The sequence below is a fragment of the Bombus impatiens genome, unplaced genomic scaffold (genome assembly GCF_000188095.3).
Source record: "Bombus impatiens unplaced genomic scaffold, BIMP_2.2 scf_0311, whole genome shotgun sequence".
Classification (NCBI taxonomy): domain Eukaryota; kingdom Metazoa; phylum Arthropoda; class Insecta; order Hymenoptera; family Apidae; genus Bombus; species Bombus impatiens.
This window is the reverse complement of record NT_176730.1, coordinates 55,998-68,492: the sequence shown is the minus strand read 5'-3', so window position 1 is coordinate 68,492 and position 12,495 is coordinate 55,998. Positions and strand designations below refer to the sequence as shown.

General features: G+C 31.7%; 4 protein-coding genes across 11 annotated transcripts in view; 3 read left to right on the top strand and 1 right to left on the bottom strand.

Moving 5' to 3' along the window:
* LOC100741977 overlaps nt 1-1,394 on the top strand; it is a 3,306-nt gene extending 1,912 nt beyond the window's left edge. The window contains exons 1-4 of one of the 3 annotated variants that reach the window (XM_033320395.1): nt 495-800; nt 895-979; nt 1,072-1,201; nt 1,253-1,394. In XM_033320395.1, coding sequence (XP_033176286.1) covers nt 718-800; nt 895-979; nt 1,072-1,201; nt 1,253-1,347 — 393 coding nt within the window. In that variant the 5' untranslated portion in view covers nt 495-717 and the 3' untranslated portion in view covers nt 1,348-1,394. Of the gene's footprint in view, nt 1-489; nt 801-894 lie in introns of those variants that run through there. The other 2 variants (XM_024367195.2, XR_004461599.1) reach the window with 2 other exon arrangements.
* On the bottom strand, nt 1,394-4,284 carry LOC100749678 (U3 small nucleolar RNA-associated protein 4 homolog). The gene is made up of 4 exons (XM_003488940.4): nt 3,971-4,284; nt 2,358-3,897; nt 1,770-2,066; nt 1,394-1,701 (listed from the first exon to the last, which is right to left on the bottom strand). Exons 1-4 carry the CDS (start codon nt 4,072-4,074, stop codon nt 1,585-1,587), a joined length of 2,058 nt encoding a protein of 685 aa, XP_003488988.1. The 5' UTR covers nt 4,075-4,284; the 3' UTR covers nt 1,394-1,584.
* Nucleotides 4,285-4,760: 476 nt separating this feature from the next.
* On the top strand, nt 4,761-8,394 carry LOC100749357 (protein lifeguard 1). 5 transcript variants are annotated; one of them, XM_003488937.4, is made up of 6 exons: nt 4,761-4,979; nt 6,393-6,463; nt 6,818-6,907; nt 6,997-7,174; nt 7,250-7,520; nt 7,640-8,394. In XM_003488937.4, exons 2-6 carry the CDS (start codon nt 6,412-6,414, stop codon nt 7,997-7,999), a joined length of 951 nt encoding a protein of 316 aa, XP_003488985.1. In that variant the 5' UTR covers nt 4,761-4,979; nt 6,393-6,411; the 3' UTR covers nt 8,000-8,394. The 5 variants fall into 5 exon arrangements, with proteins under 5 accessions (XP_003488985.1, XP_012240292.1, XP_012240291.1 ...); XM_012384868.3 differs by having other exon boundaries at nt 4,780-4,979; nt 6,381-6,463; nt 7,640-8,034; XM_003488938.4 differs by lacking the exon at nt 4,761-4,979 and adding an exon at nt 5,013-5,094 and having other exon boundaries at nt 7,640-8,034.
* Nucleotides 8,395-9,822: 1,428 nt separating this feature from the next.
* On the top strand, nt 9,823-12,111 carry LOC100741858. Of its 2 annotated transcripts, XM_012384873.3 has the most exons (4): nt 9,823-10,206; nt 10,983-11,061; nt 11,242-11,365; nt 11,499-12,111. In XM_012384873.3, the coding sequence occupies exons 1-4, from the start codon at nt 10,122-10,124 to the stop codon at nt 11,559-11,561; spliced, it is 351 nt and encodes a 116-aa protein (XP_012240296.2). In that variant the 5' UTR covers nt 9,823-10,121; the 3' UTR covers nt 11,562-12,111. The 2 variants fall into 2 exon arrangements, 1 of the variants encoding a protein (XP_012240296.2); XR_004461600.1 differs by lacking the exon at nt 9,823-10,206 and having other exon boundaries at nt 10,250-11,061; nt 11,256-11,365.
* Nucleotides 12,112-12,495: the final 384 nt, after the last annotated feature.

Below are 12,495 nucleotides of genomic sequence, written 5' to 3'. Positions count from 1 at the left end.
CCTCCCACCCCCCTTGTTGCTGTTGCTCGAGTCCTCACAACTACAAAGCTTTTCAAACCGTTACCTCGAACCAAGACGAACGTGTTAGACGCACCTAAATTCACGTACACCAGAGGTGTACATCGCGTTACCTCGACATCGCGACACACAGAACTCTGTCTACCTATTCGCCACTGTATCGCCGCTTTGATTATTTCCTGGAGGCTTAAGTCGCTACGTCTACGCCTTCCTTCGTACGGCTACAGGTTACAACTGGCGCACCGAAGATTAAACACTTCTTGGTTTATGGCCTCGTAGCCGGTCCTTAGACTCGGTTTACCTTGGCTCAACGAGATTTCCCGCGGTACCTCGTTTCCTACCTTTTATATAGCTGTTACTGAAAATCAATAATTCGGTGATCGAGCCTCGATGCTCGAAAATATTCTGCTTTCACGATCTTCGCACGCTTACTTACTGTACTAAGTTAGCGATTGTTTTTGTTAAGATGATTTTCTGGAAAATATGTCGAACTTTGTATGAAATATATCAAATTGTATATTGGAAATGGAGATGGAATTAGATAGAGACTATGGCAACGGATACCGTATCGAACAAACTACACCAAGATTCCACTTGGGTATAAGTGGTTTCAATAACATATTGTTTATCTGTTCCACGTGACAACTACGATTCTCTGTCGTATCGTGCATTATATATAAATTTCCTGTTTCCTCGGAAATGGCGGAGGAATCGCAAGATAAAGTAGACGGTAGAACTGAGAAGAGTAAGGGAAGGAATCCGGTGAACTTCGACAGTATTTGGTAAAGACATGTAGAAAAACAAGTTAATTCTTCCATTTAGTCTCAGGTGATATATGACGTATTTTATTAATATCGAGTGGTATGTGAATTTCAGTAAAGAAATTATGCTACGAGATAAGTTATCTCGGCGCAACTGGTCCAGAAAGTACGAACACCTGTCGGCTGAATTTTTTAAGAAGGTACCACAAACCAGCTGGAAGAATACGCGTAGTGCAGTATCGGCGATGCGCACCACACGAATTTTAATGTTCCCCGGTGTCACTGACCGTAGGTGCTGGCCGAAGAATGCAGAAAGGAGGGATTTCCGGCGGACACTTTCCAACACAAACCACCGGAAGATGCGATTAAGCGTTCACCAATTCTTCTGAAACCATCGCCGTCCATTCCCAGAACGGCATCCGGTATGGTAGGCTTACGATCATCTCGTCCAGAATATAATCTTGAGTTTACAGGTCACTGGTATATCTCGCCGAAACGAACGATCGAACCACCCATTGAACCTGGTGAATTTCGCGTCATGCAGCAAAGATTCATTTTTCTCGGTTAAGTGGAGAATTCGAGTAAATTATGGAATATATATTTTATACACCAGAGACTGCATACTATAAGAAAATGTATTAAAAAATAAATCGTTGTAGTCTCATATGAACAATGTAGTAGTTGACATAGAAATAGATATGTAATTCTTCATTTTGATGCTCTTATAAAAATGTGATGACGGCTTTGCAGACAACATTCGATTCCAGTAAGAAAATGGATTTCGTTTATTTCGTTCTTCATATATTTACATTCCAAACCATTTTTGTTTGAGAGTCGGCGGTAACTTTTCCGTCAAGGATATGGGATTTACTTCGACTGCTACTAATTCTTCGTCGGTCAACCAATCCAAGTATACAAGGTGCTACAAACAGCGATATTGTATATTGATTTTCGTATATTTCAATTATATAATGTTATAAATAAAATTACCTTGTATTTTTTAAGAACTTGAAAAACTTGCTGAGAATTTATCACAGAATTATTGTCCTCGGTGGTGTCGCCATTATCGCGCTTTAAAATTTTCGTTTCTTTTTCCGAGAACTCGTTCAATTTATCAATTACGTAAACTGTCGAGTCATCGTGCATTATTATGATATTCTCGTTACGTGGATCAAAAATAATATTCGTTATAGGGAATGGCCGGGCTAACCATTGCTTGGGAAGTCGACTTTGTAAATTGTTCGAGAATTTGGTGTATTGTCTTTGTAATATGTTATATTCGATAATCTGAAATTAAATAATCAACGATTAATTATGGAAAATAATTGTTCATAAAATGTGCAGTTTTATAGCTTTTAATTTTACGTTTGGTACTGGAAATTACAGTAATAATTTACTGCAAGTTTCATGGAAGGCAGAAGATGCAGGTGATAGAAAGATTATACGTTTTTATAGCTGATCCAATTCTTAGTAACTTATCATTTTACGATATTAGACCGTTTTAAACGAGAGATATTAAAAGTTTTAATATCTCGAGCTAAAGGAAAATCTTTATTACATCTCGCGTTTTTTTCTTACCTTATGATCGGAATATACTATAACTAAATTTAACGTGCCTTTCTGGATCGCCATGGCTGTTGGTGGACAACTGTATTTGGGTAACAACCATGCGACAGGTCCGTCGTTATTTGTAGTGTCACTAACATTATATACAGCAATCCTACCCTGACGATCAGCACAAACGAAAAATTTACTATCGGGAGAAAAACACACTAGTCCAACACTTATAATAGATTCCTTATTTGTGTAAAAAAAGCCAAGATGCCTCAGATGCTTCTTTTCCACTTTATATAATGTTATAGTGCTATTTTTTTCGTCGTTATTTATTGTTACAAATAATTTTCCATTTGGACTAAATAACATTTTTTGTATTCTGGTTGCAGAAATGTCCGTATCATTTCTTGATAATTGTGCATCTCCCTCGATCACGTCAAAGTTGAAAACTCTAACATGATCGTCGGTTGAATAAACAATTGTTTTGGCATCCTTGTTGATAGCACAAGAAAGGATGTGTTCGTCTCTTTTTGTTTTTAATTGCAGCAATTTTATAGGCTCCTCTTCTAACTGGTGGACCATTCCAGGACGTATTGATTCTGAAGATACTTTAGTAGATGATCCAAGCCTCCATAGCTCAAGAAAGTTTGTATATTGTAAAAGAATACATCTAGATTTTCTACAAACTGTAGCACATGGAAGCTGTAGTAATGGCGGATATTTAACCAGAATTTTTGGTGGATAACTGGACTGGGCTAGATATCCATCTACACCAGCTGAATATAATTTTCCATCAGCATCTACTAAGGCTCTTACATCATGAGCGTGTAACCTTCTTTCGATTCCTTTCACCCATTGTGGCCTACCACTTGATTTCATAGTTATTTTACAAAAGCTTCTCACTACAGGGTCAACACCAGCGCAATATACAATATTCATGTCATGAGATAAAGTAACAGCTAATACATCAGCTGTATGACTTTCATGGGATTCTATTAGGGTACCCATGTGAGGATCCCAAAATGATAAATACCCACGTGAGTCTCCAGAAATTATGATGTTGTCATCTGTAACTGCTAAACACCAGATAATAGTTTCTTTCTTTGCTTCCTTTCTAGAAGTCGTCATTTTATGAATCGCATGACCAGATACAGCATTCCAAACTCTAATTGTGTCAACAGACCCTGTATAGATCATTTCTCCAGTGTTATCCCATTTAATACAAAGGATTCTTCCTTTCTGTTTATCAAATATCCTTTCGTATATCAATGAATGGGGAGTAACAGAAAATGTATTGATATATCCATCCTCTGTACCAACAGCTAAACATGTTTTTTTATGATTAACATCCATGCACCAGGCTGCACCTCCAGTCACTGCAACTTCGCTTTTGATAGATAATGTCGTTAAATCATATTCTGTTATCATGCCATGAAGACCGGTTGAAAACAATCTTGGACCTATCCACAGAATATTTTCTATGGAATTTTCTGGATGACCAGGTATCGTACATTCCACAAAAGGTGCATTCCCAACATTCCAAACTTCAATCGAATTATCATTCCTGTAAAAATGTTATCGTAAATATTGTTACAATCACCTATGATGTCTAAATAAGAGTAATTTGGGAAACTAACCTCGCAAGTGCTAGCTTTTTCGTCTTACATTCATAAGATAAACAAGTAACAGATCGGGGTTCAAGGTTGTAAAACCTAATATTATGTATTTTACAAGTTGACATGATTTATTTGATTCTTTACTACTATTTATAGTAGTATTATTAAACTCTAATTATACAAACTATACTACGCGTTAGAAAACATAACCACAATTGTCACACACGTGGACTCTAGAGCGACCTTTTTGTTATGTTGGTACCTACTGTGAGTTGATACTATCAGCAGAGAGGAAATCTGTTTTTGAAAATTTTTGCGACATCTATTTCTCAGAGCATTTAATCTTTTCGATAAAAACATAGGCATAAAATAAGTGAAAAAAAGATATATATTTCTTTTTCATAGTATTATTACATTACAAAAATTAATTACTAAAATATTCTAGAACTTTATTACTTTCTTTATTCGTTATGAAGACTGGCTTATATTGAAAAGCATTTAGTATATTCTGTGATTTCTATGCAACAGATAATATTAAAGTTTTTCTCCAACTTTCATGTGCATAGAAAATAATATCACATTATTACACAATGGAATTTAATCTTCTTTATAAAGAAATAGATAGATCATTGTTCGTTTAATGACATGAAAGGATTATGTTACAATAGATCATGACATATTCGTGAGATTCACATTACGCAATATTCTTCTTGGAAATGTAACACATATCTCACATAACAGTAAACAATACAGCGATAAACGTGTCACGCAAGCGCTTAGTCTACCAGAATGTTCCCCCTCTATATTCAACTTACTTCATATCAGTTGCTCGTATGATTAAATTAGTTGCATGCTATACTTGTGTGAGATCAGCCAATGGTTGACAAGTGGAACGTGTTACATGGTAGTATTGGTAGAAACTAAAGTGCACAAACGATCAAAGTCGACAGCATAGTCTGGTTAAACCAATCATCATTTTAAGCGGTGTCAATCGTTTCTTCGTTTAAGGATTAAACGTTTTCTGAAAAAGGTAAATAAATTCGGCTCGTATTCGGCGCACGAATGTTGTTATCGATTGTCACTATTCCCAGAAAGTGCGCATGACGCATCAGATTGACGTGTAATATCAGCAATTTGCTTCTCAGGTTAATATTATAATACATATTCTTCTTGAATTTTTGTGACTGTTGTAAAAATATCTTTTTAAAATGAACAAATTCTGGCAAACTTCAACGTTTCATTGTACCAGGTGCTAATATAGGAAAACGTTTAAGTATCGATATGTCGCTGCTGTGTTTCGTAATATTATGTTTATTTGTTTCACTACCGGAACAAAATCATTTGATTTTGATATTTCCGAATATATCGTTTGTAACAATACACTTTACATCAAAATTTAAAGAATATTAAAAATTTACGTTATTCATTTGCAATAAGATCTGTAAGATAGCTTATCATGTGTAACGTTACCAACGTTTCGTTTTCTTTCCTTATCCTTGACGTTTCTTGAAAGACACGTTGTATATGTATGTATGTACTTGCGTTATTAACGAAAATATATTTTTTAACAGCACATTGGATTGTGACATTATACATATAACATTATTATATATACATATAACGTAAACGTATAACAATAATAACTATTAACTGATGTTGGTGAATTTTATTTGCAGCTGATCTTAATGCATTGGGAAAATTAATAAAGGTTAATTATGCTCATATTTATAGTATTTAAATACATGTTATATGTAGATAAATGTGAATATTTAGATGCAAAACGATCTTGTTAGGGTTACCTTGTTAATAAACATTCATAAAGCTAAACAGTGTGTCATAAAGAATACTTATAAATATGAGCAATTTATATCTTGTAATGTTTAAACTTATTTCAGCTATACTGATATATACCATATCTGATATACTGATATTTGGTATTTTCCTCGTACATACTGTGATGAATCAGTTTTATATGGAATAATTGCATTTAAGATATAAAAAAATTCTTTGGCAATTTTTATAAATTTTGTCAACATAACACATTATGTTATATTAGAATTATTTAAATCTTCTTTGTTATTTGGAGATGTGTAGGTAATTATTAATTTGAGACTTTTACTTTTATTTATTAATTGCTTATTACTATTGTGTTTTTTAAGGATAAACATATATATTTGGAACTGCAATCTTATAATATAACTTAAGTTGATCAATGTTTTGTTTTTGTGTAATTTAGTACAAATACTTCTAACATAGTAGTACTTTGTATATTAAATGCTTTGAGAAATTAATAAAATATTTTGGAACATGTTGAAAAGCAACTGTTCTTAATAATTTTGTGACTAACTCTATTTTAAGGTTGTTGGTACATTCGTGCGCTGGTATTCCATTGATGTTCTGTTATTACAACAATGTCTCATGATAATAATAGATTCTTTTTCAGTTAAAACAAAAACCAAAAGATGGCAACTTGGCAGAATACACCAGGTGCAGGATTTTATGCAGGGCATCAAGGTTCTGATCTCCTTTCTAAATTATACATATTTTTTATTATGATTCATTACATCTTCAATATGCAACAAAGTAGTTAGTAAACCACAAGCACCATGTTGCTTATTTCAAATGGATATTACCATTAAATATTACCTATTAAACTGTATAATCATTAATCATAATTTAAATATGTTGTGATTCTCTCAGAAAAAGAAATTACAAATTGAAGGGAAAACAATATATTTAAAGAAAATCATACATCAACATTTAGTAGCTGTTAATGGAGCACAAAATCTCACAAAGAGTGATGCTTAACTCAAAATGAAGATTCTATCGCATTGTAATATTTTATTTCTTTTAAATTTGCTTGTGCAGGTTATCCTCCCCAAAATCCTGGTTATCCATCTCAAGAAGGGTACCCTCCTGGATATCCACCTCCTTACGGAGGAAATCCACCACCACCAGGTCTGTTTAATGTCATTACTTTTTTTTTATACTAATACCCTAACTTTTTTCTAACTAATTAATATTTATGATATTTTATTTATTTTTAGGTCCTGGTTTTATTCCTCCAGGGGCACCTCCTTACGGACAAATTCCACCAGGTGGTCCAATATTTGGTACAGGTCCACAATCAGGCATGTACGGGTCAAACTATGAAGAATCTATGCATTCTGATGGCATCAAAGGACTTGAGTTCAGTGATAAAACCATTAGAAATGGATTCATCAGGTGTGTATCATCGCTGAAGGTTTATAATATCTTCCAATATTTGTTTTAATAATTTTGACTTTTATCTGCTTTCAGGAAGGTGTACAGTATACTAATGATTCAGCTGCTGATTACAGTATCGATGATTGCGCTCTTCCTTTTCCATGAACCTACTAGGAAATATGTTCGATCTCATCAAGAGCTATTTTGGATCTCCTTTGTAGCAACTCTTGTCCTGATTATATGTATGGCATGTTGTACTAGTGTGAGACGAAAAGCCCCTATGAATTATGTGTTTTTGTTGCTGTTTACAATAGCAGAAAGTTTTCTGTTAGCTACTGCTGCTTCTACATACAACTCTAAAGAGGTATGATCCTAAAGATAGTAGTTTATGATTTCTTAATTTATTAGTTAAGAATTTAATAATTATACTCATTACTAATAATAAATAAAAAATAAAGCACTACATTTTATTAAATACTTTAGGTACTATTGGCGATTGGAATTACTGCAGCTGTTTGTTTTGCATTAACATTATTCGCATTCCAAACGAAGTTTGACTTCACTGCTCTTAACACCATTTTGTTTGTTGCATTGATCATTTTCCTACTCTTTGGAATAATCGCAGCAATATGGCATGGACCAATTATGACCTTAGTATATGCATCAATTGGGGCCCTTCTTTTCTCTATTTATTTGATCTATGATACACAAATGATGATTGGTGGTAATCACAAGTATTCGATTTCTGCGGAAGAGTATATTTTTGCAGCACTAAGCCTTTATATAGATATCATCAATATCTTCATATACATTTTGACAATTATTGGCGCCTCACGAGATTAAATATTGTAAAACACATTATTTTGTCGCTGGATTAGTCTTTAATGCAAAATGCTTTTACTTACCATTGTTCTATTCTGACTCTCTTCCATAGAGAGTATGTTACAGAAAAGCAATGGAAGGCATTGAAGAAAAAGGTATTGGCAGAGAAGTATGAATTTCTATAAGATAATAGCATAATAGCTTTTACATAATTTCCAAAGTATATCAAATACAGAGATTACAGAGGAACAAAATTATTTTAAAGTTAAAACTCTAGTCTTATAAGTGAAATAATTCCTATTTTCACTGGGACAAGTAAGCCAATCGTTATATGTATAGTGAAAGGCATAAAGTTAACAAAAAATGCAAATGCTCTGCTGACACAACTAATCATGATGTTTTATTTCATCTTTGCTGTTAACAAAGTGTATTTGTTTTCATTGAACTTTAAAAGAAGTATAGTTTATTTTGTAAAAAGAACTTTTTTTATTATATTAAGAAATAAATACCGTATGTCCAGCAAATGCGTTTTAACGATGTTAATATCTGTATTAGATGTAGTATTATAACACGTAGATATTAATATCATTATTCCAATTATCCTAATAATGTATACATACCTTTATTCGTTATGTGTGTTAGAAAATAGATGTTATACGTTATATTATTTCAACATATTTGCATAATAAAATAAAATTTTCAAAGTATTAAATAATATTCTTATCTCTTATTGTATAAATTTAGTTTGCTTTTTGCACTGGTATATAAAACAGAATATTAAACTCATAACCATGTATAATCGATTTACGCTTATCTCAAATCTACAAGCAAAAGAAATAATTTTACAAATTTTTTAATTTGGTAAAATCCGAAGTAATTATACATAATAACAGTAACGAAGTATACAGCTATTTTCATTAAAGAAAATCATTAGTTATATTCCATTATTATACTACAAATATTTATGTAAATTCATATTTATATGTAAGCAACCAGAGAGGAAATGAAAGTATTCACGCCCGTAGTTTTAGTTGTTCTGGGGATAATGCTGTACCACGAGGCTAAGTGTTGAAGGTGACGCACGCTAGCATATACAAAAATTTTTAAAATTAGAGATCTCTGGCTTGTTTGGTTCCACGTTAGCATATACAAGAATCTGTGTATTAAAGTTTAAAGCACAGACGAGTATACAGCACAGATCTTGCATCTTATGGGATCCTATGACCCATGTTCTGAAATATCGATCGTGTAAAAATAATTTCCGTCTAAGAACGGATCAGCGCAATAGGTAAATGCCACAGAAAAACAATTAAAATATTGCTCCTGTTTATTCATCTTATTTGTTTTACTTCATGATACGTTTATTGTCAAGTATATGGTTTTTTTAAGTAATTTTATAATCGCGTTATATAAGACTTGGTATTTTTCTGGCCGCGTCATACAGGGTGTTCGGCTACAGGCGTAAAAAAATTTGAGAGATAATTCTTGAAGCTAAAATAAGATGAAAATCAGAAATACAAAAATTGAGTTTTCTGCTTTGTATTTTAATTATTGTAAATTAAAAATTAGTCAAAATAATGTTGTGCGCGAGCAAACCTCCTTACATGAGCGAAAGTAGATCAGCAACTTTCCTCGTACAGGTCGTAGAGAAGAAGGTAATGACATTCGAAGACGTAAATTATTCTGTTACATTAAGTGAAATTGTGTAACAAGCGAATTATACATTTTCTTAAAATCTGTTAAATCAGAATCATGTAAAAATAGAACTGTATGTATATGTATTTTAAATTATATTGTATAATACTTCATTACTGTAATAATAACTTTACTTTATTGTTGTAGTAATTATCACTGTGTTATTTTTAATCGAACAGTACCACTGACGATTATATCTTCAATATTTAACTCATTATTTTAATATTAATACCAATACGTACGAATCTACCCAATTTCGCCAATAAAAGATAACAATACCAGTTACTATCTTTGTCCTAACTTTCACATCATCGAATAGTGACAAAGCAATCAGAGCATAGACGATGTACAATTTCTGAAAACTTTGTCACCTCAGTTCGTATTGAAACTTGATCGGTGATACTTTATCTATTGGAATCATTTACAGAAACTTTCAATTTAATCCGCTATGTTTAAATTTATTCATTTATATTTTTTTATAATCCTTCCGGTTATTATAGGTGCCACAAAAAAGGAACATAAAATTTTTTCAGGTAATTTATTGATTTTTCTTCTCAATACATATTCACTTGTGATATTTATGTTATACGTGATTAAAAAACTTCAATGTAACTGATCTCAAAAAACCTTATCTACAGTATTATTTACAATTATTTATTAACTACTTATATATTAGTATATATAAGTACAATCAATTATTAATAATATTCAGACGCTATTCAAGACAGAATAATTTTTTACAATTAGATCAAACGACAAACTTTTTTGAGAAGTTAGAAGAATTAGTTTACTAGGTGACGCGTAAAAAATTGGTTTAAAAATTGCATTTGGTCGGAATCGTAGAGAAAATAGCAAAGGCCGCTTTTTACAACCTTTGTATTTGAGACTGTGATCTTTACTATTATCTAACTACTATTTAAAGATTTTTATATTCTCCGATGCCTTGTTTGTACGTCAGCTGATTTCGATAAAATTTTCATCGTGTGCACAGCAAAGCATTGGCAAAGAAAATCGTAAATTTTTCTTTCCGATTAACCCCCCCCCCCATCACTACATTGCTATGTTTTAGCCATATTGAGGCTCAATAGTTCAATGAAATATCCTATGTTATTTGAAAATATTTTGATACTAATATCCCCAAAATAAAATAAACAAAATAAGTAATTTTTTGTAATAAAATCTAATATACGAACATTCAAATGAAGAAGGTCACACAATCTTACACGATAAATACATTCGTTTGAAATAATTACGTAATAAATGACATACATTAATTAATGAAAACCATAGAAACAACGTCAATTTACAGATATAATTGAAAGATTAAGAAAAAAGTCAACTGATGAAGAACACGGAGGAATTATTGCTATGAAAAAACAACTGTTTCAGTGAGTATAGCACTAGAAAATTCAATAAAAATTCTTATAATAAAAACAGACAAATTTCTATTATGTTATCCTAATTAATGTAATTATTAAATAATCGTTGTTAAAAATAAAAAACCAAACTGAACCAAAACTGAAATGATATAAAATTAATGTATAATATATACAATTAAATGTGTTTAGAGATATTTTTACAGAACACCAGAAAGATGACAAATTGCAATTTGGCTATGTTTGCGAAAACCCAGTTCAATGGGAACAAAGATTCGAAGAAAAAGATCTTCCGAATAATCGACATCGTGGAAAGGTACAGCAAAAATATTAAATTTGAGCTGCTCTTAGTAAAAAGACATGAACTCAATGATTATTATAATTTAATTACTTTATAATTGGTAATCTATGGTATTATTTTTTTTAAATATAAAACAATATTTGTGCAGGTCAAGTGGGCAAATATAGATGGCAGCTATGGTGAGCACTACTGGGACTTAAATCATAAGTAATCTTTATACAGAAATGTATAAACTAATCATCATTACAGTTCTGTAAATCCATTCTATAAATGTTAATTGGGACATAACTTATGTATATTTACAATCATGTATGTTACAAAATAAGCATCATATTTACTTCTCCATATGTGTCTGTTTAATTAAAATTTTATACAAGGTATTCCTCCTATATGAACAAAATCAAAGTCGTTGATTTATGATCAATCAAACTTTATTGATTCTTTGAAAATCTTATAAAATGACAAAAGAATATTATATACTCGCTATTATTTCTCTAATTATTGAAAATGTGTAGAAGATCGTAACTTCATCGTAATACGGTGCGATCAAAAAGACAACCTTATTTGAAAGAATCTTGCAATAGGTATCAAAAGCACTTTACTCTGGTAGATAACAAAGCAATCTGGTTTGAAATTTATTTTATGAAACCCTTAACTTTAACACCTTTAAACTTAAATACGTAGGGTTTTGTATATGCTAGCGTGAATCACCTTTCAGTATTGCCTGTATGGCGCAGCACTAGTCCAGAAACAACCTGAACCATAAGCATAAACACTCTCATTTCCTCTCTGGCTGAATCAATTCTACATGAATACCATCATTTTTTGTGCGAGATTATCCAAAACTGAATTACGTTGATCTAGTTGAGCATTTATAGCTTTGGATTAGAAAATTAGAAAACATACGTTTAAATTAATAAAGCTATGCATTCTATATATAAAAATATATGTAAAAAGAAATTATGTATATAAAATACTTGATAAACTAAACTTTCTTATCATATTTATTTCTCGATATTATTTCCCAACGTCATTGTAACTTTCTTCATCTTCTTCACTTTCCTATCTTTTTCCTACGCATTTTTAACGCAATTTTAGCACTACCATTACTATTATGAATATTTATATAGATATATGTCAATACG

Coding starts and splice junctions, on each gene's coding strand:
- LOC100749678 (XM_003488940.4), bottom strand. CDS start 4,074: ATGTCAACTTGTAAAATACATAATATTAGGTTTTACAACCTTGAACCC. Junction 3,898..3,970: donor AAAAAGCTAGCACTTGCGAG/GTTAGTTTCCCA, acceptor ACATTTTTACAG/GAATGATAATTCGATTGAAG. Junction 1,702..1,769: donor AAGTTCTTAAAAAATACAAG/GTAATTTTATTT, acceptor CGCTGTTTGTAG/CACCTTGTATACTTGGATTG.
- LOC100749357 (XM_003488937.4), top strand. CDS start 6,412: ATGGCAACTTGGCAGAATACACCAGGTGCAGGATTTTATGCAGGGCAT. Junction 6,908..6,996: donor AGGAAATCCACCACCACCAG/GTCTGTTTAATG, acceptor ATTTATTTTTAG/GTCCTGGTTTTATTCCTCCA. Junction 7,521..7,639: donor CTACATACAACTCTAAAGAG/GTATGATCCTAA, acceptor TAAATACTTTAG/GTACTATTGGCGATTGGAAT.
- LOC100741858 (XM_012384873.3), top strand. CDS start 10,122: ATGTTTAAATTTATTCATTTATATTTTTTTATAATCCTTCCGGTTATT. Junction 11,062..11,241: donor ATGAAAAAACAACTGTTTCA/GTGAGTATAGCA, acceptor AAATGTGTTTAG/AGATATTTTTACAGAACACC. Junction 11,366..11,498: donor ATAATCGACATCGTGGAAAG/GTACAGCAAAAA, acceptor ATATTTGTGCAG/GTCAAGTGGGCAAATATAGA.